At 56.7% G+C, this 18,778-nt stretch overlaps 5 protein-coding genes across 5 annotated transcripts; 2 read left to right on the top strand and 3 right to left on the bottom strand.

Annotated features, from left to right (window-relative positions):
- Positions 1 to 5: 5 nt before the first annotated feature.
- On the bottom strand, positions 6 to 4,165 carry BCV69DRAFT_281091 (hypothetical protein). The gene is made up of 7 exons (XM_025491857.1): positions 3,458 to 4,165; positions 2,328 to 3,381; positions 1,692 to 2,253; positions 787 to 1,618; positions 556 to 698; positions 333 to 462; positions 6 to 235 (listed from the first exon to the last, which is right to left on the bottom strand). The coding sequence occupies exons 1-7, from the start codon at positions 4,145 to 4,147 to the stop codon at positions 80 to 82; spliced, it is 3,567 nt and encodes a 1,188-aa protein (XP_025349253.1). The 5' UTR covers positions 4,148 to 4,165; the 3' UTR covers positions 6 to 79.
- Positions 4,166 to 4,365: 200 nt separating this feature from the next.
- BCV69DRAFT_246344 (actin-like ATPase domain-containing protein) lies at positions 4,366 to 7,262 on the top strand (the record flags this gene model as incomplete). Its single annotated transcript, XM_025490201.1, has 7 exons — positions 4,366 to 4,486; positions 4,583 to 5,144; positions 5,219 to 5,642; positions 5,720 to 6,079; positions 6,142 to 6,828; positions 6,915 to 7,112; positions 7,191 to 7,262. 7 exons carry the CDS (start codon positions 4,366 to 4,368, stop codon positions 7,260 to 7,262), a joined length of 2,424 nt encoding a protein of 807 aa, XP_025349252.1.
- Positions 7,263 to 7,579: 317 nt separating this feature from the next.
- Positions 7,580 to 10,441, bottom strand: BCV69DRAFT_286616 (hypothetical protein; the record flags this gene model as incomplete). Its single annotated transcript, XM_025493528.1, has 2 exons — positions 7,580 to 10,221; positions 10,285 to 10,441. The coding sequence occupies 2 exons, from the start codon at positions 10,439 to 10,441 to the stop codon at positions 7,580 to 7,582; spliced, it is 2,799 nt and encodes a 932-aa protein (XP_025349251.1).
- Positions 10,442 to 11,618: 1,177 nt separating this feature from the next.
- BCV69DRAFT_289502 (MFS general substrate transporter) lies at positions 11,619 to 14,662 on the bottom strand. Its single transcript, XM_025493671.1, has 3 exons — positions 14,221 to 14,662; positions 12,219 to 13,686; positions 11,619 to 11,836 (listed from the first exon to the last, which is right to left on the bottom strand). Exons 1-3 carry the CDS (start codon positions 14,425 to 14,427, stop codon positions 11,694 to 11,696), a joined length of 1,818 nt encoding a protein of 605 aa, XP_025349250.1. The 5' UTR covers positions 14,428 to 14,662; the 3' UTR covers positions 11,619 to 11,693.
- Positions 14,663 to 14,746: 84 nt separating this feature from the next.
- On the top strand, positions 14,747 to 18,641 carry BCV69DRAFT_267238 (putative nitrite reductase). Its single transcript, XM_025490825.1, has 2 exons — positions 14,747 to 15,299; positions 15,383 to 18,641. Exons 1-2 carry the CDS (start codon positions 15,109 to 15,111, stop codon positions 18,567 to 18,569), a joined length of 3,378 nt encoding a protein of 1,125 aa, XP_025349249.1. The 5' UTR covers positions 14,747 to 15,108; the 3' UTR covers positions 18,570 to 18,641.
- The last annotated feature ends 137 nt before the right edge of the window (positions 18,642 to 18,778 follow it).

Genomic DNA, 18,778 nt, shown 5'->3' with positions numbered 1-18,778 from the left:
TATAGCTCTGCTCGGACGCTCCCTCCCCCCCTTTCCACCTCCATCCACATCACCTCACCTCCCCTGACCAGCCCGTGTCTCACCACTTCCCCTCCCCCTCGACACTCAAGCTCCGCAGCGTCTCCCTCGCGACCTGCAAAGCCGAAGCAGGCATCCCCGCGAGCGCAGCCACTGTCAGTCCGTGCGACTCGCGATTGACTCCGGGACGTAGCGCGTGCAGGTAGGTGATGGTATTCTGTGCGGTCCATTGACGCATGACGTGGGAGAAGAAAGGGGGGGAAACGGTAAGCATTATCGTGCCGTACAGAATGAGGCCTCGGGGGGCGACCCACCTCGCCTTGCACCACGTCGGTACTTGCGAAGCGCACGTGGGAGAAACTTTCGCTGCCCCGATGTGTGCGCTCGTCGTAGCCCATTCGATCGGCGAGCTCGTGGAGGTGCGTGGCGAAGAGTGCTCGGCAGCTGCGCACGGTCAATAGAGCACAACGGGTGTCAACAGCATTCGGCCTTACATGGAAGGTAGGCTCCTTCTATATCCGAGACGGCCTGACTCACCCAATCTTTGACAGCTCGGTCAATGTGGCAAAGGCAATTGCGATTCCTACATTGGTCGTGGTGCCTCTTCCAATCTCGTCTGCAATGACAAAGGAGCGCGAGGTGGCCCGCCGGAGAATTTCGGACGTTTCGAGCATTTCGACCTGTGTGAGAAAAGGTGCAATACGAGGACGGGAGGGTCAGCATCTTTCCCTGTGTGAGTTATCGTATCGTTTTGGCTGGCTCACTTACCATGAAGGTCGACCGATCCCGGAAGAGATCGTCCTTGGCTCCCACTCTGGAGAACAAGCGATCCACAACGCTCATCCTGACATGGGCGGCAGGCACAAAGCTTCCCGTCTGGGCGAGAATGGCAATGAGTGCGTTCTGCCTCAGATACGTGCTCTTCCCGCCCATGTTTGGACCAGTGATGAAGTGCAGTCTTCCGCCACCATCGTCTCTGCCTTCTCCGCCTCCTTGTTGACCCTCCGCGGCATTGGCAGGGGACATGATCAGATCGTTGCTGTGGAATGACCGAGCGGGCGATCGCTCTAGCAGTCCAAGCTCAACGCCAATATGTCTCCCTCCCCTAACCTCGAATATTCCCTCTTCCCCCTGCACCATCTCCGGCCGTGTGAGCGCAAGCTCCCTAGCTAGTGTCGCAAAGCCCATGAGACAGTCCAGCTCATCGATCCTCCGTGCGTTGGCCCGCAAGGTAGAGCTCGACTGGAGGACGAGAGAGCGCAGTCGCCGCAACTCGAGGGACTCGGCGCGCTTCAGCTCTTCCTGCAAGCGGAGCAGACGCGAGCCCAGCGAGGACCAACGGTCGAAGTAAAAGGTTCGGGTGGACTTGGTGCGATAGGCGAGGGTGAAGTGGTCTTCTGGCGAGGGGGAGCTAGAAGCTGCATCGCTACTGGTCGTGGAGCGATAGTCGGCAAAGTGGACTACGAAGCCCTGACCTAGGAGGAAGCGGAGAGAGAGTTTTCCCTGATTGAAGCGGGCCCGGAGTGAGGTTTGCAGCGTAGAGGCTTCGTGGCGGAGCGCTTCGTATTCCTTGGTCAGGGATGATAGCTGCTTTGACGAGCTGGAGACACAAAGAGAATGAGTCGTCAGTCTTCTGCGATGAGGTCAGAATCTGGGTTTCCTCGCAGTCTCACCTAGGTCGAATCAGATGCTCAAATGGAGCTCCCCACGGATCTTCCTCTCCTTTCCTTACAGCCATCGCGGGTATCTCAATCGCTGCTGGGCTTTCTGCCGCCTTGCTCCTGACGGTCACCTCGACTTCTTCACCGTCACTTTCATCGCGCTCTTCTTCTTCGCGTTCCATTGCCTCCATTGCCCTCGCTCTGATCTCCATGACTCTCTCATCGATTGCCCCCTCGAGTCTGTCACCAAGACTCGTCAGCTCAATTAAAGCATCGCACAGTTGTGACAGATTGGCCCTGCCTTCGATTTCTTCATCCACAGCTGTGGCATCGGTGTCCTGCTTGATCGTCTCTTTGACCTCGCCAATGAACTTGACAAAGTCCTTCACCTCGAGCAAGTCTTGCTCGTCGTTTCTTCCGGTAGCAATCCGTTGTATAGTGCGGGAGATGTCACCTCGAGAGATGCGTCGTCTGAAGAGAGTGCGGAGGTCTTCATGTAGAAAAGGCCTAGAGAGGAGGAGGGCAACGACGGAATGTCGGAAGGATATCACCGGGTGTGATGTCGACGGTGAGGCTGGTACGAGTAGGAGATGGTCAGCAATTGCATATACCGCCTGTGGTAGCACTATCCTCTATTGCCGTACTCACTGAGCCACTCAACAAGCAGCCTAGCTCCGCCTTTGCTGATCGTCCTTCTGACTGTACTGACAAGGCTGCCCCGTACACCGCCTTCGCGCGTGGCCTCTTTCACCTCGAGGGCATCAAGAGTGTTGCAGTCGATCATCATCGTCTCCGACGGCAGGTGATGTCGGATGAGCATCCCAGAGGCGATGAGATTGTCCATCTGCGCATTGCCAGTCTGGGCCGAGTCAGAGGAAAAGGCGATGAGCCGTTTGCGGAGATGCGAAGTGAGGTTGCGAATGGCGCGACGTTCTACAGGCTTGTAGGAGTGCGTTGCTTCAGCCTCGAGCGAGGACGCCTGTGCCGATGCTGTATCGCTGCTGGTGTCTGGGTCGACGTAGGACAGGAGTGTCCTGTCACCATCGAGCATCTGCCAGAACTGAGCTGCCTCATCGCCAACTTCAGTTCGCTGCCCTGGTGGTGTACCGGCTGCACTAGTCTGAGACAAGTCCAAGCCATCTTCTATCACGACCTCGGAAGGCGCGATCCTCTTGATCTCGTCCCTGAGAGACTCTACGTCTGAGCATTCCGAGACGTGTAGATCCGAGGTGCTGAGGTCGAGCCAGGCAAGACCAAAGCCAGTAGAGCCTTCCTGTGGGTCGGCGCTATCTTTGGTGATTTTCGGAAGAGAGGCTACGCTCAGTATGAAATTGTTCTTGAGTGGGTTCATCCATTTCTCATCGATGAGTGTGCCCGGGCTGACCACTCTTGTCACTCTCCTGGTGATCTCTACCTTCTCATTGAACTTCTCCTCGCCACTCGCGGCTCCCTTTGCGCTACTTTTGAGTGCATTGATCATCTTCCAATCTGCCGGACTCTCCCCCTCAACGCCCGATTCGTCTGAACGGAATTCTTCACAGATGGCGACGAGCCTGCGATTGTCCTCTACGAGGATTTTGAGGTATTTTTCTAGCTGTGAGATGGGAAAGCCGGCCATGGGTACTGGGCGGCCGCCCCATGTCCTAGAGGCGAGCTTGAGGGACAGGAGAATGGATAGTGGTGGTGCTTGGTCGAAGTAAGACTGTAGAAGAGGGGGGTTTGCTAGGCGCGAGGTGAGTGCATCTGAAGGGTTGGGCGCATTGTTGCTGAATGCTCACCTCGTAGAAGCCACCGACTCTGGTGAGCAAAAGACATCCTGGGAACCGTGCGAGGTTGGTGAGTACGTCTTTGGCAAGTGGCGGCCAGGCCTGACCCTGCGGTCCCAGCTCATCTATCCGGGGTATATCTACATCGCCCTGCCCGGGCTGCCGGCCTTGATCTGCATCTCGAGTCGGTGCCAAAGTGCCATCTGCCGTGGCTTCCGATGTCTTTGTACCTTGCGAGGCTTCGTCTGAGCTCTTGGGTACTTGAGGCTTCTTTCGCCTGACTGCTCTCTTCGAGGTGATGGGTACGAAAGGCTCGAGCGGCACAAATGGCTCGCCTGTGCTTCCAGAGGCGTGAGTGGGGAGATCCGCATAGGCCTTGGAGGAGCGACGTGGCCCACCTGTAGAGGCAGTGGAAGCCGACGTTGATGGCGAGACTGTTCTGGAGGTCCTCTTTCCCTTCTTCAGCGTCTTGGAATTGGCCTGGGTCGCCTCATTGCCGTAGTCGGTATGTTGCTCCAATTGCGTACGCTGATGGAGGTCCGTGCTGCTACACCTCGCCCACGAACTTGGCCGCCGAGGAGCTCTGATGGCCTGGGACAGGCATGGCCGGCACAAGCTGCTCCGTATGGGCAATGCAGACGACGATGCTGGAGCCGCAGCCACAGCACACCACACTCGATGTGCAGCACAAGGAGCCGCCATTGATCATCGGGGGTGAGTAGCGGCGGTGCGGGAAGGAACCATGGCCGCCGTCGGAAGGAGCGGAAGTGGGGAGCAGCAGCAGCAGCGCGTCTGAGCGACGGACTGGTACGGCGGCCAGGCAGCAACTCCTTCTTCTCCTTCTTGTTACCGCGGTCGTCGTCGTCGTCGTCGTGAGCATCAGCATATCCTCTCTCCGCCCCTCGTCCTCGTATACCGCCATGACGCAGTCTCCACTGGTCCACCTCACCGAGTCTGCGCCCAGTCCCCTCCCTGCAACGCCAGAGGGATACCTCGCAGGAGCAGACTACAGGGATCGGGTCCCCATCGTCATTGATCACGGTGAGCTACGGACTGCAGCTGACAGGCATGAGCTCTGACGGTAGAGATGCTGACACTTTCAGACCCGCTCCACGAACTCCTCTTCTTGTGTACCAGGCTCCTCTGAATTGCGGGCCGGCTTCGCTACTGCTGCCGTGTCTGTCTCTTCCTCCTCTTCCTCCTCCTCCTCGGCCTACTCTCGCTACTCTTCACCGCCCTCAATCCACTTCCCCCCCATTGTGTCAAAATACCGCGATCGGCGCAGGAATGCTCAGGTGCTTCTCGTAGGGCCACAAGCAAGCCTAGACACCGAGTCGCGGTCTAAGGCTCGTGGTCCCACAGAAGGAGGTCTCATCGTAGCCCAAGACGTACTGGAAAATGTCCTCGACTTCACCTTTAGCAAGCTGGGCATCTCCAGCCCCGAAGGCAGGGAAGGCAATGTTGACCATCCCATTGTCCTTAGCGAGCCTATGTGTAATCCCGGGTATTGCAGAGGACTCACTTCCGAGCTCTTGTTCGAGGCCTACGGTGTCCCCGAGGTATCATATGGACTAGACTCGCTCTTTGCAGCGTATGCCAATGACATTGGGCCTGAAGGAGTAATTGTCAGTAGCGGAACCTCTAGTACAACCATTGTACCCATGATTGGAGGCAGGGGCATTCTCGGCAATGCCAAGAGGTGAGCAACAATTGAGTTCAGGAGACAGTGGACCTCTCTTCATGCTGACTCCCTCTGTCCTACCCCTGTTCCAGAATGAATTGGGGCGGTTCCCAGGCTTCCGACTACCTCTTGCGTCTCCTCCAGCTCAAGTATCCCGCTTTCCCTGTTCGACTCAACGCCTCGCAGAGCTCCTCCCTCCTCGAGACGCCATCCCTTCTGTACTCGCACCCGCAGGACTATCACTCTCACATCGCCTCGCTCTCCGACCTCAGGAAGCTACAGTCTGAGGGACAGACCGTACAAATACCTTTTGTGGTTCCAGAGGGTAGCAAGCGAAATCAGCTCAGCGAGGAGGAGAGGCTGAAGAGGGAAGAGAGGAAAAAGGAGGCGGGAAAGAGACTACGCGACATGACTGAGAAGAACCGACTGCAGAAGCTTGGAGAGAAGGAGGAGCAACTCAGGAGGATCGCCGAGCTCAAAGATTGGAAGGGGAAAGAGCGCAAAGCTGAGTGGCAGGTGAGTATACGATGCTGTCGCACTGCTATCCTAAGAATGACCAAGCTCACATCATGCCTCATTTGCCGCGCCCACAGAAACGCTTGGAGAGCGCCGGCTACGACACTGAGCAAGACATGGAGAAGGAGGAGAAGAAGCTCTCGACCGCCGTCAAGCGTTCGCGAAGACGCGATCAGGTCGAAGACGACACAGCCTTGGAGCCAGAAGCACCTCCGACCTTCCCTTTGGTGGAAGTGCCAGATCACGAGCTCACAGAAGAGCAGATCAAGGAGAAGAGGAGGCAGAGGTTGATGAAGGCGGGCTATGACGCCAGGATGAGAGTCAAGGCTGAGAAGCTCGAGGAAAGGCGGATCGAGGCCGAACGGATTCAAGCAGATGAGGCGCGCAGAACGAATGATCCAGAGGGCTGGGCAGCGGAGAAGAGAAAAGAGTACGAGGTGAGTGTAGGAGCAGCACCTTGTGGTCGCGGACATACCTGACACGCTTTCAATCCATACAGGACGTCATCGAGCGCATGAAGGAGCGCAAACGCAAGAAGGAGCTTCTATCTGACCGCAAATCTCTCGCAGCCCAACAACGGATGAAAAACATTGCATCTCTAGCTTCTGACGGTCCGGGAGGCGACAGAGCATCCCCTCCCGGAGGCGGCTCCCGAAACGCCAAGAGGAAGCGGGCAGGGGCGAATGGAGCCGAGAAGGATGACGGCTTTGGACAGAACGACGAAGATTGGGCTATCTACAGAGATATTCAGGGAGCAGAGGACTCAGACGAGGAGGAGGAAGACGAAGACCTTCTCGTTGATCTCGAAGAGAACCTCTTGAAGTTTGATGCTGGCTTCACCAGGGACATGACCCTTGCGGCTAGGATTGCACGGAAGAGGGCGCTCACGAGGACGTTCCTCGGCGGCACACCGGAAGGCTACGAAGAGAAGCCTGTCAATCCTTTCAGCACCAAGAATGGTCAAAAGACGGACGAGCAGCCGGAAGAGGAGCTGGATGAGGAGGCGGAGCTGGCTCAGCTGGCCAAGCAACATCAAATCACGCTCAATGTCGAGCGGGCTAGAGTTGCGGAAGTCTTCTTCCAGCCCAGTCTGGCTGGGGTGGACCAGGCTGGGCTGGACGAGATCGTTGAGATGGTGGTGAAAGGCTTCCCGGAGGATGGCGGTGTGAGGGAAAGAATGGTCAGCGTGAGTCGCACCGTCGTCAGAGTCGGAGGCGCGCCTTTCCCACCCACTAACAGCCTCTCGCACTCTCTCCTCCTCGTGTCGCACAGAACATCTTCCTCACAGGTCGCCACACACTCTACCCCAACCTGGACACCCGCCTGCAGAATTCCCTTGTGGCACTCTTGCCCACAACGCCGTATGGATCTGCCGTGCGCGTTAGGAGGGCGAACGACCCGCGATTCGACGCTTGGAGGGGGACGGCGAGGTGGTGTTTAGAGCGCGGACAGGAGAGGAAGGAGGCTAGTGTGGTGAGTATGAAGTGGGGCAGCGAGGGAGACTGAGGAGCAGGCGCTGACATTAGACTTTCCTCTCGCCTTTCGTAGACCCGGGAGATGTATGACGAGTACGGGGCAGAGTACATCAAAGACCATCCTTTCGTGTCTGCGATGATCTAGGCACGGCGCTGGTCAATCGCATTGGAGTTGCACAGGCGCTCGCGAGGCCGTGATATACAAATGAAAATCACCCTGGCAAGGACGAGAAATGAAGTACAATTAACAGTCGCAAGCAAGCGACAGAGAGATATCCAGAGAGACTATGTATAAGAGGTGGAAGAAGGGGAAGAGCCAATACGATAACAATGCAAAGTTACATGACGAGGAGTGTGAGGATTGAAGAGCTGGAAAGGATGATTCCGCATGCAAAATGCAAGAGGGGAAAGGAAAGGTACAATGCTGAAGGGAAAGAGGAACTCGTCTAAGGGGAGACCAGGCTAGAAGAAGACGACGGTGTTGGGTACGTCCCACCCGCACTCTGCCAGTCCCTCCTTGACGGCGTGCTCCATCGCCGGAGGACCACAGACGAGGGCCAGCGTGTCCTCTAGCTCCTCATCGTCGCTCTCCCTCTTCTTTGGCGGGGGCGGGAGGTGCTTCTTCATCAAATCGACATTGATCCTTCCTCTACCCCCGTTCCAGTCGTCGGCCGTCTTGCCCGACAGGACATGCCAGATGTCAAAGCGTCTGCCCTGTTCCAGGAAGCGCTCCCGGAGGGCATCGATGTGCTCCTTTGCGAGAATGTCTGCCTCTGTACGGTTACCGTTTAGCATCCAGCACTCTGTCTCTTTGGACTCTTCACAGTCGATGAGACCCTTGATGGTGCTCCAGATGGGGGTAATACCGGATCCACCACAGATGAGGGCCATCTTGCGAACTTTTCGCTCCCTGCCCTTCCACCTCACCATTGACTTGCCCATGAAAGTGAAGCCACCGAGCGGACCCTTGAGTTCCAACTCATCGCCTACTTGCATCTTCTCGAGGACACTAGTCATTTTACCTCCCGTGGGGAAGTCCTTGGTGGGCATATACACCTTGATGAGAATGTCGATGGCACCGATGAGGGAATTGTCAGAGAAGGGAGTGTAGGCACGCTGGATTACCTCTTCACTGCCTTCAGGCTTCACACGCATGTACACGTGCTGACCCGTGGGCATACCCAGCTCCTGCTCTGGGTAGTCCAGACCAAAGCGTAGGATACGCGAATCGTGGGAGATTTCTGTCCTGCTGATGAGCTTGCTCTTCTTCCATTGCTTGGGATTGAGGTACACCTTGGACGGCTCTGCGCCCTCCACGACGTCGGCAGCACCCTCCAGAGCGCCTTCTGCGAGCTTGCCGACGTGGAACTCGGACAGTTGGCGCTTGGCGTCCATCGAGTGGATGGCCATAAAGTCTTCACTGGCATCTTCTCCAGCCACGAGTGTGATCGACTCGCCACCACCTGGGTGCAGCTTGAGGAAGGGCGTGCCGTCATAGACGTGACCATTGACGATGAACCAGGGCGTGTCTTCGTTGGCATGCTCCTTGAGCATCTCGGCAGTGATGATGATGTCCTTCTTCTCGTCCTTCATCATCATAGCCTGCACGTCCACCTTTTCCTTCTTGGGTTTGTCGGCAGTGTTCGCTGCAGCAGCCGCGGCCTCGTTGAAGATGGGGTGGCGGGGGTCTCCTCCCTCCTCATTGACCCTGCCCATCCATCCACCAGTGGCATTACCAGCCAGGGTGGGGTGCTCGAACCTCAGCTTGCCATTCTCGTTGTGGATACCGACACGGAAGTGACAATTGTTCATCATACCGTAAGCATTCCAGATCAGACGGTCGGGCATGGCATGTAGTGACTCGTCGGTGGCACGCAGGGAGAGGCAGCTAGCAGGAGAGTCTCTGAGACGGGAGACCTTGATCTCGTGCTCCCAGAAGCACCACGAGAAGGACATTTCCGTCTCGCTGAGGTCGAGGGTGCCGTAGAAGGGGTGCTTCTTTAGTGGCATCTCGCGGTACTTGTCTTCGGGATAGATGAGCTTGGCTGGGTACTCCCAAGTTGCACCGTCGTCCAATGACAGCTCCACTCGGTGAACACGGCGACCACCGCCAGTATATGCGTATCCACAGATCTTTGTCATGGCAGTGTCGTCCTCTCCCTCAGCTGGAAGAGGTATTGTCGTATCGTGATTTGGGACAGTAATGGAGGCGTTTGTGTTGAGCTCGTTGATGATATACTTTGGATCTGTCCACCAGTGCTCTCCTTCCTCAGAACGAGCCTCATCCGCAGACACCGAGGCGGGTAGCACCTTGTTGTCCTTGAAGTGCAGGTAGGCTTGCGACTCTTTATCGCTCACTTCGATGGTCTCTAGCCACTTGACCATCCTACCTCCAATTTGTCCAGGCACGACTAGTCTCAGCGGATAGCCGTGGTCCGGCGAGAGGAGTTCACCATTGAGACCCCACGCGAGGAGCATAGACTTGCTCCTGTCGCGTGCCCAAAGCAGACGTTGAGAGGTGCCGTACTTGCCCTTTGGCAGTTCGTCCGCGCCCTCAAAGGACACATGGCGTGCTCGACCTGGCACGTCGCGGTCGTAGGGGAAAGCGCCGATGGGCCGAATGGGCTTGCAGTAGTCGAGGACGTCGGCTAGGTAGACACCGGTGAAGATACCGTTGGAGACTCCTGCCGAGCCCCAATTGAATCCCAGACCCTTGGCGACCATGTTCTGCTCTTTACGTCGGTTTCCGGCGCACACCAATGTGATGGGCACCGACACGGTGGGGAAGAGACGCTTCAGGTCATCGATGGTGAATTCCATCGGCCTCTTGACAAGACCTGTGACTTTCACCTTCCATTCTTTAGCCTCTTGTGCTGTGACGTGAGGAGTAGCACCGTGGGTACGGACGTAGAAGAGCGGCTGCGGTGTGAGCCAACCGGCATTCCAGAGGTCGGCGAGGGGAGCTTCGCAGTTGTATGGGTGCTTGCCGGTGAGGCGGACCATGCGCTCATCACGGGGCACCCAAGCATCGGGTGTACCGGCGTCGATTGGGAGAGGCTCGACTTTGAGCTCCTCGGGCAGAGGAGGGAAGTCCTTGTGGTACTCTGTCACGTATTCTTCCTCCTCGTCGGATGTGGGGTCCGTCGAGTCTGAAGCGCTGGAGTCACCGCCTGCTTCTGAACGAGTCTTTTCCACCGCAGGAGATGAGCCGGACTCTGGTGTGGTAGCGCCACCAGAGGAGGTACTGCCGGACTCGCGCTCCTCTGCAGAGGAGGTGGGTGATGTGGCGCGGGTGGATGGGAGTGGGGAAGTGGAAGGGGCCATCTTGTGCACTACGTCGATGGTCGAGTGTATTCGAGAGGGAAAGGTGGGTCCTTCGAGAAGCTTGAGTAGGTGGTCGTAGCAGCCTCAAGCTGAGTGTCCTGCGACACCTTCCTCGGCGAAGGAAGGTCGGAGACTCCCGTCAGAGACGAATTTGCGACTGCCACGGATGAGACAGTGGCAAGTCAAGGCAGTCAAAATCCCGACGATGACTTTTCAGTGAGAATTTGACTGCTCCGTAGACTTGATTCGAGGTCGGTAGGCAGCTGGTGTGTGTGGTGAGTGGTAGGTCAATGGGAGGAAGACACTGTGGCACAGCTAACGAAGTCTTGGCCAGGTGGAAGTGAGCACGCTCGAGGGTGCTCCGAAGGCGGGGTGGAGAAAGGGGTCCTAGGTGGTAGCAGCGGTGAGGGAGCGTGGGCAGCGACAGGGTCAGAGCAGGTCAGATCGGGAGGGTGCAATGGGAACGTCCGGACGCCCTGGAGCTTCCCTTGCTGCGCTGCGATCACCCTGCTTCGACTGATTTCACTTGGTGCTTCGGGTTCGCTTGCTCCGATTTGTCAGTGTGGGGCTGCCTGGCAGCGGCACGTTTGTCTCTGATGCCCCGGTTCTCTGCATTTGCCACTATCGTCGCCAGGACTGGACAAGCAAAGACGATCGCTGCAAGAAGTGGCCACATCCCGGTGAGGGTGAGGCTCCAGAAAATCCCGCGAGAGCGGAGCGCCACGGGATTCTTCAATTTAGAGATAAGAGTGCAGCCAGCCGGGTCAAGGCGGCCTGCGCGCGCGGCTAATGCTTGGCCCGGACCAGCCGATCGATATCGCCCGCCAGGCACCGGGTTGAAGCTCCGACCGAAGCCAGATCGCACCCGCCCAAGGTGCTTGGCGAAAGCGTGAGTCAACATTGACCGTAAGGCACAAGGAACTCTGATACGAGAGCAAAAGACGGCTTCGCCTAAGAAAAGCCAGTGGGAAGGTGTGGCAAATGGATCGGAGTTCAAGCGTGGGGAAGTTGCAACAAAGTTGTAATCCAAGGCACGTCCAGAGGCGCGACGAGTGGCACGACCGGAGGGCACAATCAGAGGCACAAGATCAAAGGGAGCTTCAGGGGCATGTCTAGCAGGCGAGTCGGCACAGAATTCACAAGATCACAGTCACAGCGATCAGCCATGCAGGCAGCAGCAGTGAAGACGGATCTACGAGGATAAATTTCGAGCCCAAAACGGAAAAACCAAGATTCTGAAGTGACAAAATTCTCAGGAAGCGTCTCCCAGAGGTACCCACGAGAAGACCAGGATGGTGGCAATGTTGAAGATGCCGGCAATCCAGAACTTGTTGCCCAAAGTCCTCGTCGGCTTCGTTCCAGGGTGAGTTTTGAAGATTGCAGTGAACAAAAGACCTCCAACGTTGCTAAAATTGGCCGATAGAAACGCGTTTAAAAGTATATACGATGATAGAGGAGGTCGAGAGGAAGGTGTACGAAGTTGAATGAGGAAAAACGGAGGAGTATTGGTGGAGAAAGAGGGGATGACGTGTCAGTACGGTGCGCGTGTCGATATGTCGCGCGTGTCGCGCGTGTCGATTCGAGGTCAGCCATTACTCACCCCTAGTGTACCGAACGAGCGACAAAGGGTGAAGGTTGGACGGGAAGCAATGAGAAGGGAGGGAAAGGAGAGGAAGGAGGCAAAGAGGCAAATGCGCGTCAGTACTGTACGGGTCGAAAAGCAATCGTGTCCACAGGGGTCAAGAAAAGGATCCACTCACTCCTGCGCCTACAAGACCAGCGACGAATCCGATGTTCTGAGGTCGAAGGTGACCATAGACGGAGTATGCTCCTGCGTTGGCCATGAAGCCAGTGATGGCCATGGCAACGAGGAAGCCGATGACACCGCCAAGAGAGACGCCGGTGCTGTTGGTGTAGAGGCCGAGACCGACGAGCATCAGTCCTTGGAGGACGTTGCAAACAAGGGTGAAGACTACCTTGGCACGCAGACCGTAGCCCATAGGCTTGAACTTCCTGTACAGCAGGTCAGCAATGATACCTCCGAGGGGTCGGAAGAACAAATTGAGCAGACCATAGGTGGAGGAGACGTAGGCAGCATCAGCAGCGGAGAAGGTGGGGCTTGCGAAGAGGGCATAGATGAGCTGGGGCAGAGCAGCGTCGAGGGCAGTCTCGGCTCCAAAGGACATCATGTAGGAGATGGCAATCATCCAAACGCGCAGATCGAGCAGGACTTTGCCTGCAGTCTTGAGAGTGAGGGGCTCAGACACAGCGGTGTCAACGAGATCGTAGGTCTGGCCGTCCTTGACATCGGAGAAGTCCGAGGCCTTTGCAGGTGCCTTTGAAGTGACCATCTTTTCGTTGGAGCCGAGCTCGCCTGCATTTTGAGTGCGAAGACGTTCCTGCTCGCGGATCTCGGATGCGTCGAGGTGCACCTCACGGCCGTGGGCGACTTCGTACGCCGTTCCAGCGAGCTGGTGTCGGTTGGACCACTTGCCGGTGGGGTGGTCCTTGCCGAGGATCATGATAGCGGCTACGGTGCAGATGATCATGGGAACAGGAAGAATGACGAAGCACAAACGCCAAGCCAGGTGCGAAGTGTATCCATCATCGCGGAGCCTGTCATAGAGACCGATCATGACAGAGGGAACGACACCACCTCCCAGGTTACCCCAACCACCGGAAAAGGCGTTGGCAGTACCGATGATGTTCTTGTCGAAGAAGGTTGTGGTCCAAGCCTGGCAAGGCACAAAGGTACCACCCAGGATGGAGATGAAGAATCGAATCGTCTCCAGACCACCGATGTTTGAGACAGTGGGCATCAGTGCCGTCGGGATCATACCGATGGTGAGAAGCGCGGACATGACCTTGCGGGGACCGTAGCGGTCCACAAAGTAGCCTGAGAAGACTCGCACAATAGCTGTACCACCGAGAGAGGCCAAGTTGCTGTTGGCGACTTGGTCGGTAGTCAACTTGAGGTCTGCCTTGATGGCTTCAGTCATGAGAGCGGCAGCTGCGAACCAACCGAAGAAGGCAACGAAGAAACCAAGGGTAGCCAGCCAGAAGGCAGTGGCATAGGGGTCCCAGAAGCGCAGGATGTTGAACGTATGAGATTTGCCATTGATGGGGTTCACAACGGCAGGCTTGTAGAGCGAAGACCACTTGAAGGGGTAAAGTCCAGCCTGAGCCTGCTTCTGGCTGTCAGAAACGTAGGCACCCACGGTGGCTTCACCAGTGGTACCGCGCGGCTGTCCAGGCTGCTCATGCTCTTGCGAAGAGAGAGAACCCGACTTCTCGTTCTGGGGTCGGATGTCGTCATTGCCGGCATATGCCGGTGCGGCAGTGTTGTTCGGAGAGGCAGACATACTAAAGTATAAGCAACTGGGTATAGGTAGGTTGGCGAGAGATCAGGCCCAGCGGAGGAGGGTATGTCTTCCTGTCTTCGCTCGTATGTCGAAGAGTCTTGACTTGGAGAGGAGCGAGAGTTGCGAAAAAGAGGGGATGGTGGGAAAGACAGGTACAAGTTACGAAGAGGTTAAAAAGCCTAATGGTCGGGAAGGTAAGCCACACCAGCTGGTGAGATTAGGAACACACTTATCGATCCTTTCTTCACTCTGCCGAGACGATATGTGCCGGGCTGGGTTACGTCGGACTCGGTTGCACTGGACCTTCTTACGACCTCCGATTCCTTCTCGGCCTTTGGGTGCGCATCGATGTGAAAAGCAATGGCACGGTCTACTGCAAGGGCGTTTGTACTGCGTCAGTCCCTGCATCCCACCCACCCACCTTACATCCGCTGCTCTTTTTCCGTCAATCACCGGCGACACCGGCGATGCGGGGCTCGCCATCACGCAGCAATTCATGGACACCACGATCAATTGTTCTCTGGCCCCACTGTCATCGCACCGAGAACGCGAGTCCAAAGTCTTCAGCTGCAGCAAGCTCTCATAGTCGGAGGTGAGGCCAAGTGGCGGCAGCAGAGACACCATGTAGACGGCTCCAGGGCGGGTCCAGGCCGGTAAAGGTGGCAAGGTCTGAGGTGCGCTGACGCCAAAAAAAGAGATAAGAATTCACAATTCCGGAGGCTTTATTTGAGACTCCGCCTCTCAGCGATCGAAGTCGAGATAAGGAGACGCTGAGGGCGTCTGAGTTTTCTGCGCGGGCCAAGGATGGGAGATAAGCAAGCGAGGGCACTTCAGGACGCGGCCATCGTGGATCGCGGAGCAAAAGGGGCCGGAACTCTCTCGTCTGCAGATTCCGGCCGGGGCGGGGTGGGGGGAATTCGGGGCAATGCACACAAGCCGTTGATTTCAAACGTCTCGAGTCGCACGGCCAACTCTAGCGATAACGAAGACCTCGCGCAGAGGCCGGGTTGACAATGGAGGCAAGGCCCGGATGCCAAGGCGACAATGGCGTCGCGGGACTGGGTTGAGGGCAGACCGGTGAAGCTGATCTGAGGGGCAAGGGATGCTAGTCGTTTCTCATCAATCCTTCCTGATCACGATTACCCTACCTGCTGATTCAACCGGACTCCTTTTGAGCAGCAGCGGCTTTGCTTCATCCCTCTTTCTGCTAGCTCTGTAGCTTGAACATCTCACGTCTGCTCTAGCTCTCTTTACAGCTAGCTAACGCCACAAGCAGCTTACCAAGACCCACCAAGTACTAAAGACATGGCGCCTGTGGCAACGGGAGATTCCGCCATGCGTGGCACGGAGCCGGCAGAGGCCAGCGGCAGCAACAGCAATGGAAAGTACTCCAAGAAGTGTGTCATCGTAGGCTTCGGTATGGTGGGTGTAGCCTTCGTTGAGAAGCTCCTCAAGTACGACATGGACGGAGGCAGAGACGAATGGGAGGTGACAGTGTGAGTAGCCAAAGCATGCACCGCACCTGCACCTTACAACTGCAGTTCATTGACCTTGATCACCACTACCATCTCCCTCACAGTATCGGCGAGGAGCCGCACGTAGCTTACAACAGAGTCGGTCTGACAACATACTTCGAGCAACGGTCGGTGGAAGCACTGTACCTCAATCCTCTAGATTGGTACAAGTCGCACGCCCCGGGGAAGCTCACATACCATACGTCGGACCAGGTTCTCTCGATCCAAGCAGACAAGAAGCAAATCTTGACATCAAAGGGTCTCTCCATTGACTATGACGTCTGTGTCATTGCCACCGGGTCCGATGCCGCACTCCCCCCTTACGTCTCGAAGGAGCGATTTTACAAGACAGAGGGAGCTTTCGTCTACCGCAACCTGGCAGACTTGGACTCGATGATCGCATACAGCAAGAAGCACAAGATTCGTCGTGCCGCCGTCGTAGGCGGTGGTCTTCTGGGTCTGGAGGCCGGCAAGGCGCTGCTGGATCTCGAAACGGTTGACCAAGCCGTCATCGTAGAGAGGAACAATTGGTGCTTGTCGCGCCAGCTCGACTCCGAGGCAGGTAACCTTGTTCTCGAAAAGGTGCGGGCCCTGGGTGTCGAGGTGTTGCTACGAGCTCGAGTCCGTGACCTCATGATCACGCCCGCAGCGGAAGACGAAGAGGGCAAGGACCGATTGAAGGGTATCATGCTTGAGGGCGGCAATGATCCTGATAAGCCTTACGACCTCGACATGATCGTCTTCGCCGTCGGCATTAAGCCGCGAGATGAGCTCGCCAAGTCTTCCGGCCTGAACACAGCACCTCGTGGTGGCTTTGCCATCGATGACAAGCTTTCTACGAACAAGAAGGACATTTATGCCATTGGAGAGGCAGCCAGCTTCAATGGGGAGACATGGGGCCTCATCGCGCCCGGAGTCGAGATGGCCGATGTTCTTGCCTTCAATCTGACCGAGGGTCCTCACCACGCCATGAGGTCCATGACCCCTCCCGACCTCTCGACCAAGCTGAAGTTGATGGGTGTCGATGTAGCCAGTTTCGGAGACTTCTTCGCAGACCAAGGTGTCTTCAACCGACCCATCCCCGGCAGCAAGCGAGGTCAAAAGCGGGGCGATGGAGACGAAAAGCCCAAGGTCAAGGCTCTCACATATCGGGACCCATTTGAAGACCACTACAAAAAGTATATCTTCACCGCTGACGGCAAGTACCTACTTGGTGGTATGATGGTTGGTGACGTCAAGGACTATGTCAAGCTCGTTGGGATGTGCAACAAGCAGAAGCTCCTGGAAACGCCACCCTCGCAGCTCATCCTGGGTGCCAAGAAGGAGGGCGAAGAAGAGGGCGATGACCTCGACGATGACGCTCAGATCTGTTCTTGCCACAACACCAGCAAGGGCCACATTGTCGAGAAGGTCAAGGGCGGATGCCGTTCCTTCGGAGAGATCAAGTCCACAACAAAGTGTGGCACGGGCTGTGGAGGTTGTATCCCCCTCGCTACTTCCATCTTCAACAAGGCTATGAAGGATGCCGGAGCAGAGGTGTCTAATGCTCTTTGCCCGCACTTCAAGCAGACTCGACCAGACCTCTTCACGATCGTCAAGTTCAAGAAGCTCAAGACGTTCCCAGAGGTGATGAAGGCAGTAGGAACCAAGCCAGACAGTTTGGGATGCGAAGTGTGCAAGCCAGCGGTCGGGTCTATCCTGTCCAGCCTTTACAACGAGTGGATCATGGCACCCCAGATGCGACAGACCCAAGACACCAACGATCGATACATGGCCAACTTGCAGCGTGATGGCTCTTACTCTGTCGTGCCGCGTCTGGTGGCGGGAGAAGTGACCCCACATCAGCTCCAGGTTCTAGGAGAAGTCGCCACTGAGTTTGGTCTCTACTCCAAGATCACTGGTGGACAGCGTATCGACCTCTTTGGAGCCAAGAAGCAGGATCTGCCCAGCATCTGGGAGCGACTCATTGCAGCTGGCTTCCAGACCGGACAGGCATATGGCAAATCGTTGCGAACCGTCAAGTCCTGTGTCGGATCCACCTGGTGCCGTTACGGTATTGGAGACTCGGTCGCTCTCGCCGTCGAGCTCGAGGAGCGCTACAAGGGTATCCGAGCTCCTCACAAGTTCAAAGGAGGTGTTTCTGGATGTGTCCGAGAGTGTGCCGAGGCGCAAAGCAAGGACTTTGGTATGATTGCCACCACAAAGGGCTGGAACGTCTTCATCGGTGGCAACGGTGGTGCCAAGCCTCGCCACGCCGAGTTGCTTGCCGAAGATGTCACCAAAGCCCAAGCCATCCGCTACATTGATCGATTCATCGTCCTCTACTCCCGATCCGCTGACAAGCTCACTCGAACTGCGAGATGGATTGAAGGCTACCCCGGCGGTATCAAGGAGTTGCGAGAGGTACTTGTCAAGGACAAGCTCGGTATCTGCCAGGAGCTCGAGGAGGAGATGGACCAGCTCGTAGGTACTTTCCACTGTGAATGGACGGAGCTGCTCAATGACCCTAGGAGGAAGAAGGTCTTTAGGCAATTCATCAACACCGATGAGACGCAAGAGCACTCTGAGCGAGTCGTTCAGCGATCGCAGCACCGTCCGGCCGACTGGCCGACCGAGGCAACGGCGCTCAAGTTCGACGTCAAGGACATTGCGCAGACTGCCAAGTGGGAGTGGCGCAAGGTTTGCAAGTACGTTGACCTGGACCCACAGGAGTCTTCTACTACCAGTGCCGTCGTCAAGTACGGTGACACTCAGCTTGCCGTCTTCTCTGTGCCCGGCCGCGGTCTTCGAGCTTCGCAGAACATGTGCCCCCACCGTCGTGCCTTTGTCCTATCGGACGGTCTGGTAGGCGAGGACGCCCAGGGACGCGACTACGTCTCCTGCCCGCTGCACAAGCGGAACTATACCCTCAGCCACCGCGTCGAGGAGGAGGGAGGTCACTGCAACGACCCCGACTACCAGATCATGACCTTTGAGGCCAAGGTCGATGAGGACGGAGACGTTGTGCTGATGCTGCCCGACACGGATGCCCTCGACGCCGTCTTGGCCACGCAGAAGTGGATGTTGAGGAAGGCAAAGGAGGAGAGCGACCTCCTCAGCAAGGACGGAAAGGGCAGTGGCATCGAGATTGAGGCCCCCAAGAAGACCGTCGACGCTGAGGCAAAGAATGCCGAGAGGGCAAAGAAGGGTCTTGAGGAGCTCAATGAGGACGAAAAGAAGGCCAGCTGTGGCGAGACCAGTCTTGACTGGTGAGGTGAATAGAAGCTAGGGATTCTGTTCTGTCGTGTCGAATCGCACTTGTCGTTCATCCTGTTGTTACCTCGGATTCTCTCACATTTGCATATATAAACGTTTTGCGAAGTATCGTTGGTGTGCGACATGACGACGCTCCCCCTTCCGTTCCGGCGTGTTCGATGGGAGGCACTCCACTCCGCCAGCGCCTGAGTACGGTCTGTCCCCCT

This window comes from Pseudomicrostroma glucosiphilum (genome assembly GCF_003144135.1).
Source record: "Pseudomicrostroma glucosiphilum strain MCA 4718 unplaced genomic scaffold BCV69scaffold_3, whole genome shotgun sequence".
Taxonomy (NCBI): Eukaryota; Fungi; Basidiomycota; class Exobasidiomycetes; order Microstromatales; family Microstromataceae; genus Microstroma; species Microstroma glucosiphilum.
The sequence above is the reverse complement of the archived record's forward strand: the minus strand, read 5'-3'. Positions and strand labels throughout refer to the sequence as shown.